General features: G+C 37.5%; 1 protein-coding gene across 2 annotated transcripts; it reads left to right on the top strand.

The window, feature by feature from the left end:
• The first annotated feature begins 7,834 nt into the window (after positions 1–7,834).
• On the top strand, positions 7,835–22,909 carry pals2a (protein associated with LIN7 2, MAGUK p55 family member a). 2 transcript variants are annotated; one of them, XM_027149025.2, is made up of 14 exons: positions 7,851–7,995; positions 9,676–9,910; positions 11,390–11,479; positions 14,246–14,364; positions 15,144–15,296; positions 15,592–15,741; positions 16,738–16,965; positions 18,548–18,679; positions 18,842–18,938; positions 19,115–19,186; positions 19,321–19,482; positions 19,608–19,810; positions 20,773–20,901; positions 21,026–22,909. In XM_027149025.2, the coding sequence occupies exons 3-14, from the start codon at positions 11,449–11,451 to the stop codon at positions 21,200–21,202; spliced, it is 1,653 nt and encodes a 550-aa protein (XP_027004826.1). In that variant the 5' UTR covers positions 7,851–7,995; positions 9,676–9,910; positions 11,390–11,448; the 3' UTR covers positions 21,203–22,909. The 2 variants fall into 2 exon arrangements, with proteins under 2 accessions (XP_027004825.1, XP_027004826.1); XM_027149024.2 differs by lacking the exon at positions 9,676–9,910 and having other exon boundaries at positions 7,835–7,995.
• The last annotated feature ends 425 nt before the right edge of the window (positions 22,910–23,334 follow it).

Raw genomic sequence — 23,334 nt, 5'->3', positions numbered from 1 at the left:
TTTTATGTTTATGTTATGTATGTTTTTTGATGTGGGAGAATAATGTTTTGTTTTATGTTTATGTTATGTATGTTTTTTGATGTGGGGGAATAATGTTTTGTTTTATGTTTATGTTATGTATGTTTTTTGATGTGGGGGAATAATGTTTTGTTTTATGTTTATGTTATGTATGTTTTTTGATGTGGGGGAATAATGTTTTGTTTTATGTTTATGTTATGTATGTTTTTTGATGTGGGGGAATAATGTTTTGTTTTATGTTTATGTTATGTTTGCTTTTTTGTTGAGGGGAAATAATGTTTTGGTTTATGGTTTATTAGACGTTGGGGTAAAGGTAGATATGGTTATGGTTTATTAGACGTTGGGGTATTAGATAGATATATGGGTTAGTGGAAATGACAAGGTAGTCCAGAACACTGCAACATAAGTTTGGTGAGACTTTACAGTCTCACAGGGGGGAATGTTGGAAAAAAATCTTAGTAGAAATAATTAAAATATTATTCCTTACAATACTATAACCAAAGTAAAGTATTAGGCCTTGCAAAATATTACAATTGCTGTCATAAGACATATGTAGGTGATGTTGTAGGCCAAAGATGTTTATTGCAACCCGATTCAGGGCTGTCAGGCCTAGTCAGTCTGAGCACATTTGTAATAACAACTTGTTATGTAGAAGGGAAAAGACCATTGTTCCCAGACCTTAGCTCATAAATTGTTATGGAAAATGAAGAACATCATGGTTCTCAGACCTTGGTCCATAGCAATAACATGTTATGTAGAATGAAAAAAAAAACAGTGGTCCACAGGCCTAGAAAAATAAGGGGAGGAAAATCCATAAATGGGCATGTGGTGCTCATAAACTTGTTGTGCAGACTGAAGAAGGCCCAGGTGTTTAGTCTGAGGTCATGAAAAATAAGTGGAGGAAAATCCATAAATGGGCATATGGGTGAAAGGTAATGGGAAATAAGGGGAAATTGGGTCAGTGTATTTAGAAAACATAGGAGATGATTCCGGTAAATAAGGTGATATGGCACCTGGGCTCCTAGGAGTGCCAGGGTATATATTGAGAAGATATCTGAGGTTTTTTTTTGGTTCTTCGGGGGCAAAGGTGTGTGTGCGCGTAGGGGCGCATGTGCGCGCGCGGGCGCATGCCCGTGTCCGCGGGTCAAGGTGGGTGTTTTTATTTTCGCAAGGACATCGCGAGAGTTCTTGTTTTTCTTGATTGATTTTGCATGACATGCTCTTTTTGGGGGTTTTCATTTGTTACTTTGAATTTGGCAATTTGTTACTTTTAATTTGGCAATTTGTTACTTTGAATTTGGCAATTTGTTACTTTTAATTTGGCAATTTGTTACTTTGAATTTGGCAAATTATAATTTGTTGGCTGATTGACCACAATAAATAAGTTTGCTCATTCTCATCCAGGTCTGAGGAGTTTTCTCAGTATTTTTGAAGTAATTATAGAGTTAACAGTGAAATCTAACTAAAGGCCTAAGAGAAGAGATCACCCTGCGATGTGTCGGCTTGGAGACCGGCTCTGAGTTCCGACACCTCACTATCTGAGGGTGGAGCCGCCACTCTCAGTAGAGCGGGTTCCCCCTCGACAAAAGGACTGCACCCCTGTTCAAAAACGTGAGTCGCCCGTAACGACAGGAAATGCTGTGTGCTGTCTCCAAACCAACAGCTTGTGAGCCAGAGCATGAAGTTTGGAGGAGCGCATGCCACCTTGACGGTTGATATGTGCTACAGCTGTGGTACTGTTGCAGCGCACCAGCACATGATGTCCCCCCAGGCAGGGCAAGAAATGCTTTAGAGCTTTCAACACAGTGAGGAGCTCCAAGTAATTTATATGGACTGAATGAAGTGAGTTCGGCCATACACCGTTCACTGATCTGCCCTCTTGTGTGGCTCCCCACCCCATCAAGGAGGCATCTGTCGTTACCACTTTCCGCAGCATGATAGCCCAGAGAGGGGTCCCATGCGCGTACAACTCCGCAGCTCTCCAGTGGGGCAACGTGGCCATGCACGCATGCTTCACAGTGAGATAGCGGCAAAGATTGCGCAATGGGCTGAGATGAAGGGACAAAATCCACTTCATGAAAGCCCTTCATGAAAGCCCCTGTCGGTCCTTCGGGGAAACGGTCGTCGGCCGGTAGCAAATCCTCAAACGGGAAAGGACACCTGTCGGCCCAGTCAGAGGAAGTTGCACCGCGGGAGGCCCCTGGGTGCACAGCAGCATCGCCTTTTTCCCCCCTCCGAGTCGGACAGCTCGAAATTGACACACTGGGTGGTGGCCATTTTGAGCCTGCGACGCAGGAGCTTTTTGGGAGCACCAGGCAATGGCTACAGTTCTCTGGGAGGTCAATAGCTTCTTACGCATGCTTGAGACCCGTGCAGACAACGCAGAAGGGATGGGAATCCCTCGCGGGGATGAGCGTGCCGCACGCGGCCAGGCAGGCTTGCAATATTTCCCAACTGACCCTCAATACCGTCTAACCCGAGTACCAACAGCCCTAATTTCACTCAAAATAAGTGAAGTGTCCGACTGTAGGATAGCACTGGCTTCTTCCGCTTCTCCGTCATGTGCGGAGGGTTTTTTCTTTTTCTCTTTATTTTTCTGTGATCTTGTCGACGAAAGGATAGGAAAATCCTTATCCCCAGCACTCTCCATTTCTCTTCACATTATGAAATAAACACAAAGTATGCAAAAAAAAAAAACAGGGCTAGATAAGAAAATTCAGAGTTTCAAAGCAGGGTAAAACTCTTAAGCTGCCATCTTGCTTAGGGTCATGTGACCACCTTAAACTAAATTTAATAGACTCCAGTTAAATGGATGTCAACAGTAAACAGTGAAAAATTTGTCAGTTGTTTACAACTATGTCATCTGTCACTGGTGGCTGTATTTTTTCTGTCTCATCAATGATGTTCAGAATAATTTTTTATAGTAATTCTGTGGATGGAAAAAGTGGAGATATGTGACAGATAAGACCATCTGTGCTCTGAGCAAGCACTCAGCAGCCGGCACCAGCAAGGTACAGAGCAAAATTATTGTGTTTCTTATGTACAAGATCTACTGCATGTATTATTGTGATGTAGCATTTCCAAAAACAGCAGCATCTACATTACGACCTCAGAAAGATCATTAAAATATTAAATGTTTAAGAAGCGAGCAGAAAGCTTAATACTGTTCAGTTATTGTGAATGATAAAGAATTGTTTCCTGTTAATAGTTAAGAGTTGCTGCACACCTACAGCAGATGAGCTCTAATACATACATTAGTTTTAATTTCACTCCGTCATGAAAGTTAAGACACAGTGGTCTTTAATTACAGTAGTTTTGACAAAAACTTTAGGTGGAATATCAATTACTTGAGCTGATCAGACTTGTCACTTGTCAGATAAGCTGGATCAGCCTGAGATTCTAAGGAAAAAGGAAGATGCCACAGACAAAAATGTCCTTACTTCTACATGAGAAAGTATAATATTTAAGCTAACCCAGGGCTCTCAAGTGTCATGCATTAAGCATGTCAGTCCCTCCTTTGGTTCTTTTGTCACGCTCTCCCACCACACATTGTATTTGTCACGCAGAAAAATGTTTTTATCATATATTTAATATGCCACAGTGCCCAAAATGTATCTGTCTGCACCGCTCTCTCTATGGAACTGGGCAGGAATCAAGCGTGTCTCCCCTGGAGTTCTTAGTCGAGCATGACACTTATCAGCCAATCAAAAAAAGAGGCTACATAATAGCCAATCAGAAAATAGCACTATTGTATCTGGGTATGAGTTAACGCAACAACCAATGAAAAAAATAAAAGCATATCCTGGAATTGTTCACCATCATCCTTGTTCACCCACAGAGAAAACCACTGGAGCTGTGAGCATCACTTTGAGCACAGAGTATGTCATGATCTCCTGTTTTAATGTTACAACTAATTTACAAGGTTTGACACAAACAGTGACATTTTGACTGCTGTTAGAGAAAGTTTCCCAGATAATCAGCATCAGTTTTTCATGAGTGTCTGTAACTTAGCCAACAGTTTTACAGCCTGTTCACTGACAACACCTGCTCAGAACAAGTGGTCTAGTGACTGGATTGAACCAATTTGGAAGGCTATCAATGGTTTGGCCTTGGTTTTAGTGCTACCACATTCTAATGCTGATGCCGAAAGGGTAATTTTGATGGTCGGTTTGAACAAAACCTCAACATGAAACAACTTGTCTCTGGATGGGACATTGTCCTCGATCATGACCCTGGCTGTGCTCGAGCCAAACTGTTTTAAATGGGAGCCAACATTACAAATGATAAAGGAGTCCAAAAAGATGTCACTCTTGCATGTCTTCAAAACTTGACGTGTATTATGAGTAACTGTATAATATACTGTTGATTAACAGAAAAACAAATTGTACTTGGTGTACTTGACATGATGTATGAATATAATTGCTGTCATTGTTGTGAGCTGTGTAAAAGTACATTTTCCTAAAATCTTAGCAGTTACCTGGTGAGTGAACTACAGTTGGTGTGTTGTGGTCAGATGAGAGTAAAGTTAAACACACTGCTGACATGCTGGACTTGAAATTATGTGGAGAGATGAATCATTAATGCTGTGTAGCTAGAGAGTGTATACTTAAGGCCTGAGATAATGGTCTGAAATGAAGTGGACCTGGAATTTGAACTCACAACCTTCCGAGCAATAGCCCAACACCTTAAATATGAGATGTGTCATTGGTTTGACTACTTTTTAAGCAGTTAAAATTTGTTTTGAATGTAAACTGAGTAGTTATGGCTATTACCTGTGTGATCTGATAAGTGGCACAATGGTTTTGTTTTGTTAATAATAATAATAATAATAATAATAATAATAATAATAATAATAATAATAATAATAATAATAATCTTATCGAAACATGGGTTCTCTGATTAGCAGGACTGTTTCACTTTTACATATTTATCATTCTTCAATAATATCATTATTAGAGCTCCTTAATTTTAGCAGCTTAACATTACTTCCTTGTCCAAACCTCAGTGCCTTGTTAAGAAACACTAACAGATCATTCAATAAATAGTCTTTGACTAGTGATGTTAACTGTAAATGATTAAGGTACTTTGCCTCTGCCTTTATGAAGATGATGAACATCTCATTTGGAAGTATATGTTAAATGTAATTGCATTTGTCAGTCACAAGTATTGTATCTAATATTGATTTAAGAGTCTAATGTCATGCACCCATGTTAACACTAAAAACATAACAAAGCTCATAAGCTCTGATCACTAAATGAATGTGTTACTAGCAGAAAAATTATAGCTTCAGTTCTCTGTCAGAGTCCAGCCAGAATGATGTACAGTACTTTGGGTTATAAATGCTATGTCAAGGGTAAAATTATATGAGTAAAGTTCACTACATGCAAAATGCATATTATCTGTGTACCATAAATTAAACTGCCACAAAATATTCAATATTGTCTTTTTAATGCTGACACAATGGATCATACTGTAGTGCTCTGGGTTATTTTTAAGTCAAAATTGTGATGCAACAACTAGAAGCCTGAATGTGCTAGTTAGTGCTAGAGTTAAGTATCCATATCATAAAATACATCCATATGGTCAGTACATGTTTTGTCTTTAATACTCATGGCTTTTAAGCTGTGCACTAGAAACATATCTGATGTATGCATGATGTTATTGTACAAGTACAATATAACAATAGTATAATACAACAATAGCAAAAGAATATCATCTTCAGAATATCATCAATATCATCTTCAGAAACTTTTTTCAATTTCTCATCAAGAAAAGCTTAAGCTATAAGAATAAACAAGTTATATGGATAAATAATAATGTTTTCTTTATGTGTCTTACAGGAGATCAAAATAAAAAATCTCCAGAGAGACATACAGAAGCCCTCCATGGGCATATACTGTGTCATAAGCAAGGAAGGTGGAGTCGCATTGCCGGTGAATTGCATTGCCATTTTTGTTGAAGGAGTGGTCTTTATGGACCACATTGGCTCTGCAACTTAAGCTTGTGCATTGATGCTATAGTCATCTATTCACTGAATGTTTCTTACCCTAAGGAGCTGAAATACTACTGCAAGTTCTGAAAAACAAAGGGTTGATGTGCACTGTTTTTTGTTTTTAGTGCATTTAAATCTCTGCATTGTTTTTATGAATTCTTTATTTACATTGTCAGATTTTCTTTATTAATGTTTTGAATCATTTGTTGTCTATTATCAGAGATAACATATCGGAAATAAAATATAGTGTGAAATCTGATCTTCCAAAGCAGGCATTTTTGTTGTGACTAACTGAATATATTGTTTGTTTTAATAAAATATTAATAATTAAATGAAATTAAATTATCTTTTAGGAATTAAACAATGTAATTGCTCTAAATCTACAATTATAAACTTTGTATGGATTAAACAAGGTATTTTGTTATGTTAAACAAGAAAATCAGATAATATTAAATTGTGATATATTAGATATTAACAGATAATTTTCTTGGTAATTTATAACAATTATAATGATCAATTATACCTATTATGAAATTGTGAGCTTATGTTGTGTTGTTGGCTCACACCTCAAGGTATCAGGTTTGATCTTGAGCTCAGGTATGGAGTTTCATATATTCTTGCTGCCAAACTGTGTATTTCCACTGCATTCTCAAGCTTTCTGTATGTGAATTGGCCACTCTAAATTGTCCATGCTGTAAATGAGATAGACTGGCACCTCATTGCTGCCTCATCCCAATTGTTCTTGTGATCCACCACGGCCTCGTTCAGGATCAAGAATTTACTGAAGGAGACAATTTATCATATAGAATAGTAAATTAATCGTAGATAAATAAAGTTTAATCTACCAGTTATCAGAAACCTATACGAATATGTTCAGCAAATATGCTGATACAAAAATGTTGAACAAAATCCTTTAGAAAAATCCAGAAGCTGAGAAAGGTCATAGCGCACAAAGGTGAATATGAACTTGTTCTTTGTCTTCTACTTTCCACCTAACTCTATCCTCAGCATCCTCAACTCTTGCACAAAGTACCTTCGTGTCCTCTTTCAACACATCCATATATCTCCTCTTTGTCCTTCCTTTTGACCTTTTACCTGGCAGCTGCATCTCCAACATCTACCAATATAACCATCATACTACCAATATAACCATGTCCCTCCTCTGCAAATGTCCATCCATCTCAATGTAGCCTCTCTGACCTTGTCCCCAAAAACAGTTAACCTGAGCTGTCCCTCTGGTGTGCTCCTTCCTAACCCTGTCCATCCTCGTCACTCTTAAAGAGAACCTCAACATCCTCAACTCTGCTACCTTCATTTCTGCCTAATGTCTTTTCCTCTCTGCTACAGTCTCTAAACCATACAGAATAGCTGGTCTCACGATTGTCTTCTACAACTTTCCTTTGATTCTTACTGACAGTCTTATGTCAAAGAAAGCTCCTGACACTTTTCTCCACCCATGCCTGCACTCACTTATATATTTAAGTGTTAATTACAGCCATTTTCAAATGGCTATAAATATGAACAACATATATATTTTTAAATATAATGGATTTTAAATATAATGAAAGATTAAATATATGTAGTTTTACTATTATGGGGTCCTGACTTTTTAGGGTACTCTGAATTTTCTTTATGTGAATTCCACCTGTAACACAATGTTAGATTTAATAAAATGCAATGATATGTGTATTGGCTCTGTTAAAGCCATCAGAATCGTGTAACTTCTCTGCAACGTAAAGGGGCGTGACAGTTCGTCATTGAGCAGAGACGTCACGGGTGGAGGCGGTGCTAATTTTGATTGACGTAGAGGATTAGATCTTGCTCTTCTGTGAGATATAATGTGTGTGTGCGTGCGCGCGCGCGCTTGAAAGTGTGTGAGTGAGTGAGAGAGAGAGAGAGAGAGAGAGAGAGAGAGAAAGAAAGAAAGAAAGGTGGGGGGAGATCTGTGCCCATCTTACCGGGACGGGACCATACGAGAATACCGGGTAAGTCATTTTATTAGCAGTCTTCTGGTCCACTCATGTTCGTATTGTTAGCATGGAGTGACAGTGTTGCGGGCCTGCACGTGGCTGCGTGTTCGGTTGAGACAGGATTAGCCTCTGCCTTATTCATCCCATACAGATAACCAGTTGGCTATCTCGCTAATAATAACCAGCTGATACTGGTTGGCTAAACAAGAGTTTTTTAGCTGGCTAGCTGTTACAATCAGCCACTTTAACCAGTGACTAATAGAACCCAGTAGAGCTCGGACGACGTCTCGTAACCCAGCTCGGTTTTAATCTGGGAGTGTCTTATGTAAACTTTTTTTTAAATCCCGATATTATCGATAACATTTCGCGAAGCTAATTGGCTCAGCCGTGTGCTTCCCAGCCGGTCCTCGCGCTAACCGTGCTAGCTAAGCTAAGCTAAGTGGAGAGTGTGTGCTTGTGGTTTAACGTCCAACGAGACTCATTCAAGTACTGCTTACTCTCGGCGGCTCGCTTTCCTGTTTATACGTTACTCTATATCCGCTAAGCATATCACGTGAAAGAATAAACGTGGGGAAGTAGTTCAGTTCAGTGTCAGTGAACATGGCACAGCTCGCTACAGGTTGGAGTCTTAGAGCTATATACCTATAACTACTTTATATATATATATATATATATATATATATATATATATATATATATATATATATATATATATGCGCCCCAGGTTACTCTAGTTTGTCGACAGTAACATGGCTGGTGTTCAAGCCTGTCTCTTCTTTCTTATTCTTCTGCGTCCTATCTGTGTACACATGGCCTCTAACAGCCTATACTAGAGCTTTTACACTCCTCTAAACTCAGCATGTTGGAAGTAAGACATTGTGCAGAAGACACACATATATAGACAGGCCTTTATGGGTGGGCTGTCTATAATGAGCACATATCTATATGGCTATAAGTCTATCTAAGGCAGGATGTATAAGTCTTTATTTTTATTATTTCTTTCTTTCTTTATTTTGTATGATTGTTGTCTCCACATAATATGACTGATTATGTGAAGGTTTAATTTTATTCGTATTCTATTATCTCTTTGACTTTGAATTCCCACCAGAATTATTTCATTCAACTGTTTGTCCAGATCCGACTGCATATAATGAGTATTGCATCCACAAAATAAAACACAGATTAAACTGATCAAAAAGCAACAGCATTTAGCTAATGATTTTTTTTCTTCTAATTGGTTACGAGGCTGCTTTTATTCTATATAAAGTTGTATGCTCTATGTATGTGGGCATGTCTGTCTAAATGGATCATTGCCATTTCTTGCTCATGCGTGTTTGTGATGTGATTCATATAATGTGAGGCGTTTTACTCTGGGGTGGAAGCAGAAATGTCAAAGCCTTTCATGACAAAAGGTGAAAGTCTGTAAAATACCGGATTGTGCAAGCATGATTTCAATACTGACTTTAAACACTTAAAAACTAGTTACTCTAACACCCACATAGGGATGTAAGGGTCATATTTTCACAAATACAATACAATTCACAAGGCAGCGATGAATTTTTTGATAATACTTTTGAATCCTATGCTGTGTGATTCGATTGAGTTAATTAACCACAGTGGGACAGTGCGGCTACATATTTTCATTCTAATCAAACATCTGATTCCACCTATTTAATCAGTTAATCTTGGCTTTAGGTGGATTCCACAGGTGTGGCTTCAGCTTGGTTGGATAAAACCCTGCACACAGGCTTGATGCCACATTGATGTGGGATTGGTATGGTAGTATGTGTGGCAGTGGCATTGGACAGCGTCACTGCTGGGTTGAGACCTAGTCTGCCAACCAAATATATCCAGCCACCAGCAGTGCTGTGGTCTGAAAGTGTCACTGATAAAAGGCTGGTGGACATTGGTCTAAGCATGGACCAACAAGGTAGGTGGGTTCAAGTGGTCAGAGTACACAGTGTTGTTACACTCACACCAGCCCAACACACACTACAGCGTCAGCATTGTGCTGAAAATGGACCACCAGCCCAGTAATAATAGTGTCAGTTTCCACTGATGGATAGAGGGTAGAGTGGACTGCCAGATTATAAGCGTATATCTGTATAACTATGAATTTGTTGGAAGAAATGGTAGATGCTTACTTTTTTTTTGATAAAGTAATAATAGAGAGTCATTTTGTTTGGAATTAATTTCACTGGTGGGATATTTGCTTCTGGACATGTCTGAGAATTGTAGTGGATCAATGCAGTAAGATTGTGTCCAAACGATGTATTCTAGCAGGTATAGAATACCCATAATGCCCCTTTTATATTTATAGAGACTAGAAGATGGGGTGCAACTTCTTATGCCATTTGCAGTTTTACTGCTGAAACCGGTATTGACTAATTACAATAAATCGTGTTTATTTGAGCAGGTACAGTGGTAAACAGTGCTGCACTCTGACTTTTTAGAAGCTATTTGAAAGAACTTTCCACAAGATAATTTAATAAGATTAAAATTGTGGAAATGTCCCAGATGTTCCTATGGTTACCATTACTGAAGGTGCTTGCTCAAAATCTGTGAGCAGGCAGAGATTGTCTCAGATTCGTTTCTTATTTGAATAGGGTGAGGCCTTGATTTGTTTGCTAAAATGACTGACTGTGCCCTCGACAATAATAGTTTTTATAGGAGGCTAGATGATTAGACACGCTGGCTTTTACATAAATGGTCATCTTTTATACAGTTAAAAAAAAGTGCAACTAATTATTAGTTCTTGATATTATCAAACTGTTTGGTATGTGAACTTTGCCTCTGTCATGTTCTCAATCTGATAAATTAGGAACAGTCCAGTTGGTAAATGTTATGAAAGTATCATGACTTCCATGTTACACATCACTCAGACCTAGTTTTAGATGTTGATGGGCAAGATTTTAGAATGTAGTGGACTGAATTACAGCTAATAGGATTGTTTTTGGAAAGCATGTAAATGGATATTCATTCATTCTTTTTCAGTAATTCTTTTTCGTTCATTCTTTATCCTGGTAAGGGTCATGCCTAGAGGCAATTTATCTTAGCCAGTTCACCTAAAAACATTGTTTGGGACATGAAATAGATTTGGAATATGGAATAATATCCATAGTGTCCCTAAGCTATTCATCATTTTGTCACTTCAAGTTTAGTGTATATTTACTGTAAATTACTGTCTGTTATGTCAATTATTGTTTATTTCAACTCCAAGAAAAACTCATTGTATTCTTTTTCAAGAAATAAAAAAATTAATACTGTGATGTTTTCTTATGTAGCCAAGCTAATGCCTGTATTAACCAGAATATGCTTTACCTTAATGTAACATTAACATTCACAGTCGCTCACTTCTATATAAGTGTCTTTTCTCATGTAAAGCTGCTGTCTCCATCCTGTCATCTAGGTGTGCTGATTTCTTTCTGAAGACTTCTCGAAGTCTTTGTTTCCGGAGATCTAGGAAAGATGACTGTTGCTAATGCCAAGTCCGGTACAGGTAAGCCCCTAAGGAAGAGATGTGCTGATTTGTGACTTATTGTATATTACAATCCAGTATTTTTGTGTTCTTACAGATATGTACACAATGAAACTTGCAAGGGATTTCAAATGATAAAAAGCTTTTAGCAGCAGTTACATATCTTTATAGCTGAATTTAAATCATGTTTTGAGAAAAAAAAACTATATACAATAAAATAAACAAAAGTTGTATTTCATTAAAACCAAAAGCATATCCTGGAGCTTTTTTAATTGTCTCCAAGAATTATGATGACAGCTGTGTTCAATGTTCTGTTTGTTGTGAGTAACCAGTAACTGCTCATACCTTATAATGTTTACAGTGGCTTAAATAAAAAGGTGACACATTTAACATTTTCTTCATTTCCTTAACTGTTTGACTTCACACTTGTTTGACTTATCCCAGCTCTTTCATGCAACGTTGTAGATAATTTCTAAATTTAGAAGTAGAGTGGGTCAAATGATATTTTTACTTTCTGGCAAATTCTTGTCAGTTTAAACGAAGAGAAATAACTGTAGAAAAACTGGTGATAATAGCAAGTCTGGAACTGGTATAGTGTGTTTTGTAGTTGTACAGTTTGTGGCCTTGCTGTTTGAGAGGTTTGTATGTGGGTGTTCAGCGGTATGCAAATGTAGTCACATCGTGATGAATCGTCTCATTCAGAGCCACTCAAGTTGTTGTTGTAGCTTGAGTGCTTTTGATGCATTAGTATTGATCCATTTGTTCTGCCATTCGGTACGGATGGTGTTGTGGTGCTACATGACACTTGGGTGACTTTTTAATGTGGAGTTTAACTGATATGCCTTCTTTATGGTCTTGAGGTCCAAGACAGTTTTAATGGGTTGTGACATGAGACACCTCTTCACATGGTCAGATTTGGATGTTTTTTCTTTTACTATATATTGTTCTTAAAACTACAGACTTTGCTGGCCTGAAATCTATTTCCTTTTGCCATTATAAGGTCTTATTCTTTTAAATAGGTCACTAAAACATTTTAGGTTTTGAGCACAGCCATTTGTCCAGTATGTGTACGAACTCTTGTTAGTTTTGGTGGTGGTGATGAGATGGTACAGGACATTTTAAATGCTGGTGTCTGATTATAAACTCAATTTTTTAGGCTTCTGTCCAATCTCTAAGGCAGATTTGTCCATTTTCCCAGTGAACCCCACTTCCTTTTTACCTTTTTTTTTTTTTTTTTAATTTTATCGTATTTACTAAGTATGGGGCACATTGATGGACTTTATTTCAAGATAATGAGCTTTAAAAATCTCTGCTTAGTGTGCACGATAACATCTTTCAGTTTTGCATATTTGTCCTGGCTCATTTTTCATGTGAAGCTCTTACAAAAATGTCTTAAGGTTGGCTGGTTTGAATTCCTGAGCTCTAAGGAATGTAACTATCCAAAATCTACAATAAGAATTAAAACATTTCAATGTCCTTGTTTTATTATATTAGCTTTTCTTACAGTAGAGATGTCCAAGTATGTTATTGGCCAAAAAAACAAAAAAAGAAACCAAATTTTCCAGAATTCATCCACAGTGATGCGCACACACACACACACACACACACACACACACACACACACACACACACACACACACACACACACACACATGTGTACATTTATAATTTATAAGTATGCTTTGTCCATTGTTAAAAGCAGTCTACAAATAAAATTGAATGGAGTCCATTCACAGTATGAACAGTACTTTATACGAGTATTTACTATTTTGTTTTGAAAACTAAAGCTAAATTCTGATATTTTATACATTAAATCATTTTTTGTTACATTTCTTAAATTTGATTAGCAAATTTAATCATTAACTTTATTTTCATGCTTTTGGATGAAACCTGAATATAAAAATGGTGTTAAATGTTAAAACAGCATTGCTAAATAATAAACAGTTGCTTTAGCTAGTGCTCCTTCAGCCCCACACATTTATAAACAGTTGATGCTTTTTGCCATTAATTACACTTAATTATCTTTGGCTCCTGCTATAAAATATTAATGAAGGAACAGTAATGAGCGAGTGGTGCAAATGGTACAGGAGATGGGTTAATAACATTCACACAATTAGTTCGAGGTTGCACGATTGGCTTCTGGTTTAAAACAGACTTGACTTAGTCAGATCCAAAATAACTTTGAGAAATTATACTTATTATATTATAATACATATTTTATAATTATACAATGTTGTTTGTTTTTGTTTATTTTTTGTTATTTATGCTGGTTTTTTTGCTTGTGGTGATCTAAAACAGCTCATTCACTAGGAAGTGCTTGCTTTGGTGACATTGAAGATGTATCAGGATTTGATTGTAGAAAAATTTATTTTTTGTCGCCATTTCAAATCCTATTTATGATTGAACTAATTGAAGTGTTATCTGGCTGTATTTTGTACAGTTTGGGATCTTTTGAAGGGAATATTTTTTAATTGTATTGTTTTAATCTGTTTTTAAGAATGACTTAGTTTGAAGAGGATTGATGTAGTTGCAATTTTACTGTTATTTCAGTAGACATTTATATTTTAGAGTGCAGTGTCAATAAAAGTAATATTAGAATATTAGAATTGTTAGTTCAACTAGAATGCTGAAAAGATGACAGGTCTACTAGAAATTTTTTAAATTATTTTAAATATATTTATTTCATCATTCTGTTGTAGAAGTATAGATACATTCTTTCTGAGACTGGAATAAAATTTATTACAGGTGCATTTTTTTCTTACGTAAATTGTAACATCTATCCTGTAGCTATGCAGAAAGTTTTGGATAACCTCAGGGAGCTGCCTCCGTCCACCGACACCAAAGACATTGACCTCATCTTCCTCCGTGGAATCATGGAGAGTCCCATAGTCCGCTCTCTAGCTAAGGTATCCAAAACCATGCCTGCTTATTAGCGTTCTTGATTAACAGTTTGCTCAAACATGTCTATTTTAATATTATACCCGAGCATGGATTAATTTTCATTTTAGCAGTGTATGTGCCTGTGTGCCTGCAGGTAGGTGTGTGTATTTTCATCATTGTGATATTGTATGTGTTTTTGTCTATACCCAACACAGTCTGTTACCCTGAAGAAGAGTAAAGTCTGCATTGAGCAGTAATATTTTGATTATTTTCCCCCTTAGGATGGCCAGAGGCAGAAACAAGAACGTGATAAGCAACTTTGAAATAGATTTATTCTGGTGGACGAGATTAAAAAAAAAATTGCATTAAAGTTTGTTTGTGATTAAGTTCAGTTTTAGTCTCTAGAAATTCTCTAGTCTCTTTTTATTATTATTTTTTTATGGAAAGTATTTGTAAACTTTTGACTTAGTTAATGCATAATGTCTCTCATACTCTCATGAAGACCAAGGAACTATCAATACAAGTCTGGAGCAATGCTGTGGAAAATATTAATCAGTGATTGGTTATAAATATATCCAACCATTGAATATGTAAAAGATATGTTGAGAAGAAGTTCAAAAATGTTAAAGAATATGGCAATGGCACAGCCATGACTCTGCATACTGTGAATCAAGCATCAATGACTGATTATAGAGGGGATTATTCAGAAAAGCAGAAGGCCAAGTTTGACTTTCAACATGATTCTACTTTGGAAAGGTCCTGTAAGGTTCTGTCTGTAATCAGTGCGGTCTATCCCTTTCCTTAGGCTCATGAGAGACTAGAGGATGTGAAGCTTGAGGCAGTGCGGAACAACAATGTGGAGCTGGTAAGCGAGATTCTGTCTGACATCAGTTGCCTGGCCGTGCAAAATGACAGTGCAGCAGAGCTCTCCAAGATCCTCAAGGAACCACACTTCCAGGTAAACCAGCTGCTGGTGTTATGACACTATATCTTCACTAATTTGTGAGGACTGGAAATACATGGTGTTTAAGGTGCAGCTGACAATGTGGGTACATGAAAATTATTTCCCTGGTCAAATAAATTTTATGTTATTCAGTAGTTAATTGCTATTTATAATATATGATTTCCATAGGGGGTTTAAAAGAGGAGGTGCCTGTGGCCTGCTCATATGGGCTAAGAGTTCTCCATAAGGATGTATGTATTTTATTTAGTTTGTTTGTTTTGATATAGTTGATATGTTTTCATGTTTCCAGTCCTTAATAGAAACTCACGATCAGGTGGCTGCTAAATCTTTTGAAACCCTTCCGTCTGTGACAAACAACACTACCATGAGCAGCACTTCTCTTATGCCAGTGGACACTGTACGTATGATCAGTATCCAGAAGAAGGCAGGAGAGCCACTGGTGAGGAAGCTTATGTACTTTTTCAGAACCTGACTCACATTTTGTGTTCTCTAGACTTCAGACTATAATTTTAAATAATGCTAAAGGTTTTTTTTGTCTAACATTTTTGAAGGCAGCATAATCTAACTCATAATGACTAACACATTTAAAAATAATTTTCTTAGATTTTTCCGCAGATTTTTATGGACAGCAGTCAGAATTTGGCCTTATCATTACTCCAAATTGCCATATGTCAACAGTTCAGGCTGGTGCAGAGAGAATGTTTTCTTGGCACACAAGAAAAGTGTATAAGTAGTAAAGAATTTATGTTGTTTATTGTTTATTTAATGTTTATTCCTGATGTGTATTGATTTGTGAAGTTATCCACAGATAGATATCCTAGTAGTAGTAGACTTTATTGTCACTGGTCACAGTTAACAGCGAAATTAGCAATCAACCTGTCCATACATACATTATGGGGGGGGTCAGGACAGGAAGACAGGGGATTGAAGAAGAAATACAGCATAACATGAGTTAAGGTAGGAGAAGAAGAAAAAACAACCCCCCAGACTATGCTCCTGTGGAGAGTACAGTGTGGGAACAGGAAAAACACCTCAGCAACATAAGCACATAATCTGTACGCCATAAACACACGCAACCGGGGGGGTGGGGGGGGGGAGGTAATCCAGCACAGGCAAGCAGCCATCCGGTCCTGCAGCCATTCTCAGCGCTGGTCACGGACCCGCTTGTCAGACTGGCGGTGCAAAGCGGCGAAAGAGGATCCTAGTGATCTTTGCTGGGTGTTAATACCAATGTTTGGTTTAGATTTCTGAGACTCAAAATGGAGTATAATTGCAAAATGGCTTATGGCGCACCCTGTGCCATGACTTTACACCTAGTAAAAGAAAGGTGGCCTGAGAGTAGTGGAGTTTAAGATGTGGGAATTGATACTATCACTGAATTAATGAGGTGAAATGTGTGTATGCAAACTCTTAATAGATTTGTGGTCTTTTTAAGGGTGTGACATTCCGAGTAGAGAATGGTGAGCTTGTGATCGCACGCATTCTTCATGGCAGCATGATTGACAAGCAGGGCATGCTGCATGTGGGCGACGTCATCCGGGAGCTGAACGGGCAGGAAGTGGGAGGTGATCCTACAGCATTGCAGGAGATGTTGAAAGACATCAACGGAAGTGTCACCCTCAAAATCTTGCCCAGCTACAGAGATACACCCACACCTGCACAGGTGGGTGACGGAAAACAGCAAACTATTACACACCGGTTTAGCCAAACTATGTCATCATCTAAGCTTCACAAACTGTAGGTATATTTCCAGTTGGTAGAATTAGAAATGATGTCTCATTATATTTCAAAGGGTATCAGTATCATGGAAATTGTCTTTGGCTGCGGTTTCTTTAATTATCTTATAACTGGGCTTTGTAGAGAAGTAGAAGTCTGATTTTACACACAAGGAGGTGAGAGTTGCCCCCGGGCTGACTCGGAAGAATGCCACTCTGCTGAAACTGAACCTGCCTATTCCTATTAATAACATACTCTGTGCTATCTAGGGCAGATGGGTGGAGAGCTTTGGAGAGAGGAACATGGGACACACACACACGCACACACTTATTAAGGAGGTCTGGTATGTGATAGCAAATAGGATAACTCAATCTTTTTGGCTGAAATCTTATTTACATTTAGTGATAAGGGTCTATTAGCAACCTTATATGATGCAGACAGGTAATATAATAAGCTGTTTATCACATGCTGATGAACTTTGCTCTATTTCACTGAACTCTGAGAACAGGCAAAGCTTGCATGTTGACAGTACATGCAACAGGAACTAAGGTTAAAATCCATCTAAATATTTCTTGTAAAAACATTATACATTTGTTGTTGACATTTTCTCCTTGTCCTTAAGTATAGAGCTTCATGAAAGACAAACTAAGAGACCAGTTTGAAGTTTATTACTTATAAAATATAGCATGTTAATCATATTACTTTGTAAAATGAATAATATCTCATGCAAATATTTCAGATCTTCTCGTTTGAAGAGGAGTGACGGTCGGTTTATTAAGTTAACAACTTCATTGATGAAGTTACTGAAATGCTTGATGTACACTGTTTGCAATTACTTGGACAAAAAGAAATCAAATTCTCATAAATTTTCCCTTACTCTAAATGACACGTTTGTTGTTTGGCATTTGCTTCTTTTTTGGTTTTGCACTTAGCATGACTGCTTTACTTGCTTCAAACATTTTTATGCTACAATATGTAATATAGCAGGGATATAACTTTTTTTTTTAAAATTTAAGTTCAGACTATATGATGTAGAAAACCATTTTATATTGATCATAATTGGACTTCAACATTAAAAAATAGGACATAAGGTCCAGAATAACACTGATTTGTGCAAAAAAAATATTACTTGTTAGCTCAAAGCTAAAGATGTAGATATCAGACAGCAAACACCGTTTTCCCCCCACCAAATCATTTGTTTAAAAAAAAAACAATTAGATGCCATTTGTTTCTCCTGACACATGCGAATAGACTGAGAGCACACAATTACACATCCATACACACCATCTCCAGCATGAATACAGGCGCATGTCAGCCATTTGCATGTTCAAGCTGAAGATTGCCATGTCCTCCTTTACACAGTTTTGTGACCACATTTTAATTTCAATGATTTTTTTTTTTAATTACTCTTACTTGAATCACACCTACTTCATGCACTTGCATTTTTCCCTCCTATGGTTTACGCTAAATTTAGATAGATAGCGCTTTCATTTAAAATTCACTTTAAAAATGCCACTTTCTGTTTTTAGGTGTATTTGCGACCTCATTTCAAGTACAACCCTGAAACGGACAACCTCATTCCCTGTAAAGAAGCAGGGCTGGTTTTTTCCAAAGGGGAAATCTTGCACATTGTGAACCGGGAGGACCCCAACTGGTGGCAGGTTTGTAGCACACCTGTATGTTTCTGAGCTCTCATGCCAAGTTAGAATGTAACTTTGTATACAGTTAATACTGTTAATGTAGAGTTCCATTAAAATAAATTAAAGGCAAGGCATTGTGTAAGCATTTACAGACTATTTGAGGTTACCACCTTTGATCCTCAGGCACGCAGTGTAGTTGGAGGCCGAACTGGACTCATCCCAAGCCAGTACTTGGAAGAGAAGAGGAAAGCATTTGTACGGAGAGATTTGGAAGGCTCGGGTATGTTATGAATTTTTTTATTTTTTTATTTTTGTATAAAACCTTACACTTATTAATATCTCTCGATTTGTTTTCTGATATTTATTTGAATGCTGTTATTAGATCGGAGAGGAGTGTGAATTTGATCTCAGTCATGCCTCGCTTACCAGTGTGATTTACTTTTTCTAAAATTCCAGGAATTCTTTGTGGAACAATAACTGGAAAAAGGAAGAAAAAGAAAATGATGTACTTAACTGCAAAGAATGCAGGTTGGAACAATAGAAAGGTGTTTTAATGTACCTTGTGGGAAAAAGTGGAAAGAATTTCGATTATGAGAAATCTGATGCAAAGTCAGTTCTAATATTTTCTTTCTCTGTCCCGTTTCACTTCCTGACTATATTAGAATTTGATCGTCATGAGCTGCAGATCTATGAAGAGGTAGCTAGGATGCCTCCATTCCAGAGGAAGACACTCATCCTGATAGGTGCTCAGGGTGTGGGCCGTAGAAGCCTGAAGAACAGGCTGATTGTGTTAAACCCACTGCTCTTTGGCACCACCGTACCCTGTAGGTTCTATAACTGCTCCTAAAGTGCATGTCTTTCTCACAAAATCAGTCAGTTTAGTATTTTCAATACTATGTTAGCAGGTATTTTGTTGAGAAATACAGATTGTTTCTTTATTTCTCATCAGTCACGTCTCGGCGGCCACGCGAAGAAGAGAAAGATGGACAGTCTTACTGCTTTGTGTCCAGAGCAGACATGGAGATGGACATTAAAGCAGGCCGTTACCTCGAGCACGGGGAATATGATGGGAATATGTATGGCACGAAAATCGACTCGATCCACGAGGTGGTGAATGCCGGGCGTACCTGCATACTGGACGTCAATCCTCAGGTGCACTGAACAGAATGTTTTTTTGCAGTAGCAACAGAGACCGTGTCTTTTTAGCTTATAGTCAGTGCAGTAGCTGTAGACTTTTTATGCAGAAGTGAATAGGAATGTTTACTGAACATTTTATCACTAGAACAATACTTAATGCTATCAGAAGTTTAAAGTTTATGGCATTAAAGCACAGGTACATCACAGGCACAGTAGAAAGTGGCACAGACATACTTTCTACTGTGGCTGGGATCTACCTGTAAACTTTATTCTGATATCATTCTTGTGGGTATTAGTATAGTATGCACAAGAAGTCCCCACAACACAAACATTGATGACGCTTGTGTGTTAGTTGTCCTGTTCATCTTTGCTTAACAGAATGATCTGTCACAGTGATCTTAGCATTAATAGGCATTAAACACTTTTTCCACAAAAGCTCCATATAGCTACAAGTTGAAATGATGTAAAAGGAAATTTATTTTATTTATTTATCTCCATATTGCTCTGACATCAGATGTGGGGCAGAGGACTTGGGCAGTATCTGACTTGGATCGGAAGTCAGGTTTTTCCCAGTACATGTTGCCTCATTATGCAACATGTTAAGTACAACATGTTGCATCATGCAATGGTGTTCTTTGTTTGTACTAAAATTGTTTGTACGGATTGGAAGCCATTTGGGATTCGGATCACTGTGTGCTACAGGGCCTTATTAGTTATGATTTGTATGTATTTTTATTTACCTTGTATAGCCTAATCTATGAGTGGTAACTAAACCCCACTGTTTCCGAATGAATTAGAAATTAATCACAACTTTAAATTGAGGCTTAAAGTAAAAATGTTTTAGTGACCGTTTTCTTTGGTGGTTTATGAAGTGAAATGAGTGTTTCTTTACTAGATTATACGCTTTTATGATTTTGAGATTTTATGACCGATAATATAACTACAATAAATCACTGAATATTTAATGTCATCAACAGGCACTGAAGGTGTTGAGAACAGCAGAGTTCATGCCGTTTGTTGTTTTCATCGCTGCTCCTGAGCTGGAAACACTACGAGCCATGCACAAAGCTGTGGTGGATGCAGGAATCACCACCAAACTGCTAACGGTCAGTCTCTAAACTGTAATCTCCTGAGGTTTTCATGCTTTGATAGTACATTGATGTTTGCATGTTTCTCTCTCTCTCTCTCTCTCTCTCTCTCTCTCTCTCTCTCTCTCTCTCTCTCTCTCAGGAAACAGACTTGAAGAAAACAGTGGATGAAAGTGCCAGGATCAAACGTGCATATAGCCATTACTTTGACTTGACAATAGTGAATGATAATCTGGATAAGGCCTTTGAGAAACTGCAGGAGGCTGTAGAGCAACTGTGCACAGAGCCTCAGTGGGTACCGGTTAACTGGGTTTACTGATCCTTCCATCCTTATCCTCTTTAGCACTACCACCACCACCACCATCCTCGACTTATCTCTGGTGTCATGGACCACGGCAGGACTGTCTGTGGTCAGTGTTTCTCAACCTGACCCTGAGGTCCAACCCTGCTATGCAAAGCTTCACTATCCATTAGAAAAGAAAGGGAAGTGTACTTATTTATTGACTTTTTTTAATCTACCAGCAAAGCACATCTTGAGGCATAACTGTTCCTTGTGTTACTGTACAAACAATGTACTTACAGGGTGATGGAAGTAGTTTTGTTCAGCAGTGAGAAGCTGAAGAAGACGTCATTGCTGTGAGCTGCGATACACTTTTGCAGTGGAGTGTTTCAGCTGCCAACTCAGCTTTTTGATCTCTTTAATGCTAGTTTTCTACATTTTAGTAAATGTTACTCAGCAGTTTTCATGGTACTGCTACACTGAAACTCATTACATTACTGAAATATCGTTATACTATGTTGACTTTTATTGATGGAGTAATAAGGAGAAAAGAGAAGCAGAAAATATTTTACCAAATTGTTTTTTTATACAAGATATAACACCTCTTTAGATTTTGCTGCAAATGTCAGCAAATGTAGTAGAAAATCAGCTCAACACTGTGGAGTGTTTATTCATGTGTTTTCGTGTTGGATCATTGTCAAAAGTTTGTCTATACTAAAAAAAAAAAAAAAAAAAAGCACAGTGTTCATCTCAATGCCTTTGTGGCACCATGCAAAATTAACACTAGTATCAAATGTTCCTAGTAAATATGGATTTTGGGACACAGTAGTCTTGGTTTATCAACACAATTTTTTTCCCTCTCTCGTCTATAAACACTATCACTTGCCCATATATTTGCCTACTATATTTTAAATCTATGCCTTTTGTGTCCTTATCACAACAGTAATAATTTCTCTTCCTAGATCTCTTCTCAATTGAAAAAATGTGCTTTTCACTTCACTGTAAACACTGCATAGTAAGATTGTCTGTGATTTACAGCTGTTCTATTTTTGATGGTTGCTTTAATCCAGCAGCCCAACAAGCACAGAAATTAAGAAATTTAATTGCCCTGACAAACCTAAAGAAAAATACATTAGTGTTGTGGCTGTACAAGGTCTAAGAGCACGACTTGTTTCATGATAAAAAGTACAAATGGAACAGTTAATTTTATTTGTCTGTTTCTGCTCAGTTTATGGCACAATATGACCAAGTAAAGTCTTTAAACTAACAAAGACAGTTTACTACACAGCAGATAATTATTGCTTGTACCCATTCTGTAGTTTTGAAATGAATGCATTTCTTTAGAATGGTGTAACTCAATTATTTAAATTGATATAATAGGATATGATTTACATTTTTATCAACACATTTCTGAAACTTTGCTTTGTTCGTTCACATGAAGTTTTGTTGTCTAAACCCCTGCTGTCTAATTGATGTATAATCAATAATGCGTGCTTCTCAAACTGAGATGCTGAAGGACTGCAGCACTGCACACTGTTTAATGGTTTCTTGTTAATTGTAAGGTGATGAAATCAAGAACCTGAGCACTGTTGCAGTTCAAGATGAATGGTGAGAATATTGCATTGCGCAGTGTCTCCCTTGTCTGTGCTAGTTCATTTGTGTATCTGCACCTGCAGATATATTTTACTATGACCAGACCTGTATTTTAAAGTTTGAAAAACATCCATTAAAATTATTTTCAGAGAATCACTTTTAATTAAGCTTGATTTTCTGCAGTCTTTTATATAACCTGCACACTAGCATACAGATGGGTGACATTATCAGGAGCTCGGCCCTGCTGTGGGGCATTTTACTGTCAAGATCTGTTTGTCACCTTTGAGAGCAGGGGAAATGAATACAAAGCTAGTGATCTGACATTTTACCTGAAGATGAAGCATTTCTATCCTGTTGAGCTTGATCTTTTCCAGAATAACAATGTCCTCATCCACAGAGTATGAGCATTCACTATATGGTTTGTATGAAAATCCTGTTATGACCTTCCCAAATATTCTTCCCAACTCATCAACACCAACTAAAGAAATAGCATTTAGAAGAATGCTGTATTTTTCTTATACAATTTATGGCTGGTCTGGTTGCTCACTCTAGTATTGCATGAGAAATACCATGAAGCT

This window comes from Tachysurus fulvidraco, chromosome 3, assembly GCF_022655615.1.
Source record: "Tachysurus fulvidraco isolate hzauxx_2018 chromosome 3, HZAU_PFXX_2.0, whole genome shotgun sequence".
In the NCBI taxonomy this organism is placed as follows: domain Eukaryota; kingdom Metazoa; phylum Chordata; class Actinopteri; order Siluriformes; family Bagridae; genus Tachysurus; species Tachysurus fulvidraco.
This window is presented reverse-complemented; position numbering and strand designations above follow the sequence as displayed.

Coding starts and splice junctions, on each gene's coding strand:
- pals2a (XM_027149024.2), top strand. CDS start 11,449: ATGACTGTTGCTAATGCCAAGTCCGGTACAG. Junction 18,939..19,114: donor GAGAGATTTGGAAGGCTCGG/GTATGTTATGAA, acceptor CTAAAATTCCAG/GAATTCTTTGTGGAACAATA. Junction 19,483..19,607: donor CTTTGGCACCACCGTACCCT/GTAGGTTCTATA, acceptor ATTTCTCATCAG/TCACGTCTCGGCGGCCACGC.